Genomic DNA, 2,026 nt, shown 5'->3' with positions numbered 1-2,026 from the left:
TCTATATTTATTAGCTTCAAAGCTAACTATATTTATTAGCTTCAAAGCTAACTCTATATTTATTAGCTTCAAAGCTAACTATATTTATTAGCTTCAAAGCTAACTGTATATTTATTAGCTTCAAAGCTAACTGTATATTTATTAGCTTCAAAGCTAACTGTATATTTATTAGCTTCAAAGCTAACTCTATATTTATTAGCTTGGGAGTTAACACGGCATAAATACATTGTGATATCTGTGTGTAATATGTTTTTTATTATTTACAAAAACTAAACAGCCTTAAGTATTTTTTGTCTGGTTTTTATAGTTGAAGTAAATGTTTATCAAATAATGTCTAATATTAAAACTAGTTTATATCAGTGTGTAAAGGTTGTTCTTCATTTTTTTGTGTGTTTTTCAGCTCGTAGTGGAGAAGACCACAGACTTCCCCTGTGCTGAGTTCTCTCTGGTGGAGGATGTGGCACTGCACTTCACCTGTTTGATGGACAGGCTGAACGAGCAGCGCCTCTTCCAGCCCGACCTGTGTGACGTTGACATCGTTCTGGTCCACCATCGCAGCACCTTCCCGGCTCACAAGGGCGTGCTGGCAGCCTACAGCCCTTTCTTCCACTCCATCTTCGCCCAGAGCAAGCAGCTGCGGCGYGTGGACCTGTCGCTGGACGCCCTGACCTCCCAGGGCCTGCAGCAGATCCTTAACTTCATCTACACCTCCAAGCTGCTGGTGAGCGGCAGCACTGTTCACGACGTGCTCAACGCCGCCACCCTGCTCCAGATGAGCGACATCGCGGCGTCCTGCCGCGACCTGATGAGCASCCACTCGCTGAGGACCTGCAGAGACATGGCCGATCAGGAGGGGGCAGCCGCCGTGGCCCTGCCTCCAGGTCAGCTGTACCGAGAGATCAAACTGGAGTCGGAGCTGGGCAGGGCGTACGCGAGAGACGGCAGCAGCCCGTTCTCCGTCAGGGTGGAGGAGTTGGGCAAGTCTCAGATTAAACCGTACTATCAGAAGGAGGAGGGTTCAGGGGGCGTGGCCAGCACGGGCGTGGCTGCTTTGTGTAAAGCGGAGGCCAACGGGGAGGAGTCGAAGACGRCGGACAGCCACTCCTCCTTCAACAGAGAGCAGATCATCGTCGAAGTCAACCTCAACAACCAGACTCTTAATGTTTCAAAGGGATCAGAGGGAAAGTCCACCACGGCCACAGAGTCCATGTTTGGTCACTGCCACAACAATGAGCAAGGCTCAGAGGRCGACGAAGACAACGAGGCAGAGAGTAATGAAGCTGGGGAGGAGGACGCTGAAGACCTGAAGAGGGGTGACACACTGAGGCAGAGCAGCGAGGAGGAGGAGGATGATGAAGAGGAAGAGAACACCCAGAACTTCCCRGGGTTGGAGCAGCCCACCGCTCCGGATCGACCTCGCCGAGCCACCGCAGCCTTGACCATGGCGGGCGCCGCCGCCGCCATGCGACAGACACTGGCCGAGGCGGCGCTCGCCAACCGGCGGCAGAGCGGGAGGGGCACGCCGGACGCAGAGGGCCCCGGCCAGAAGGTGAGGCTGGAGGAGAAGCAGCACTTTGCCTGCAAGAAGTGCCCCCGCGTCTTCAACAACCGCTGGTACCTGGAAAAACACATGAACGTCACCCACAACCGCATGCAGATCTGCAACCACTGCGGGAAACGCTTCATGCTGGAGAGCGAGCTGCTGCTGCACCAGCAGACGGACTGTGAGCGCAGCATCCAGGTAGATCTCTGACAAAACCACACCTTTTCAGAGCAGAGATCCTTAAAACCAGCTAAATTTAGCTCAGATCACTGTTAGTATTTATTAAAGTGCCTGTGACATTATTCTTCAAATACAAAAAGTCAAAGAAAATATCTTTATATTTAAAAAAGTTGGAACAATGCACACAATTTTACCCATTTTGACTCATACAGTAACTGGCAGATTTTCTTTTGAACTCAGCTCAGCCAAAGTGAAACAGGAAGTGACATCAAAGGCAAACTCTTTAACAAAGAAAACTCTGGT

At 50.4% G+C, this 2,026-nt stretch overlaps 1 protein-coding gene across 1 annotated transcript in view; it reads left to right on the top strand.

Annotated features, from left to right (window-relative positions):
* The window catches only part of zbtb47b (zinc finger and BTB domain containing 47b), a gene marked incomplete at its 3' end in the record, with an annotated part of 23,884 nt that extends 22,143 nt beyond the window's left edge, over window positions 1-1,741 (top strand). The window contains 1 exon segment of the mRNA XM_014002193.1: window positions 401-1,741. Within this exon segment, the coding sequence (XP_013857647.1) occupies window positions 401-1,741 (1,341 nt within the window).
* Between the last annotated feature and the right edge of the window lie 285 nt (window positions 1,742-2,026).

The sequence above is a fragment of the Austrofundulus limnaeus genome, unplaced genomic scaffold, assembly GCF_001266775.1.
Source record: "Austrofundulus limnaeus strain Quisiro unplaced genomic scaffold, Austrofundulus_limnaeus-1.0 Scaffold12, whole genome shotgun sequence".
In the NCBI taxonomy this organism is placed as follows: domain Eukaryota; kingdom Metazoa; phylum Chordata; class Actinopteri; order Cyprinodontiformes; family Rivulidae; genus Austrofundulus; species Austrofundulus limnaeus.
Note: the sequence above shows the minus strand (reverse complement) of the source record. Positions and strands in the feature narration are given on the sequence as shown.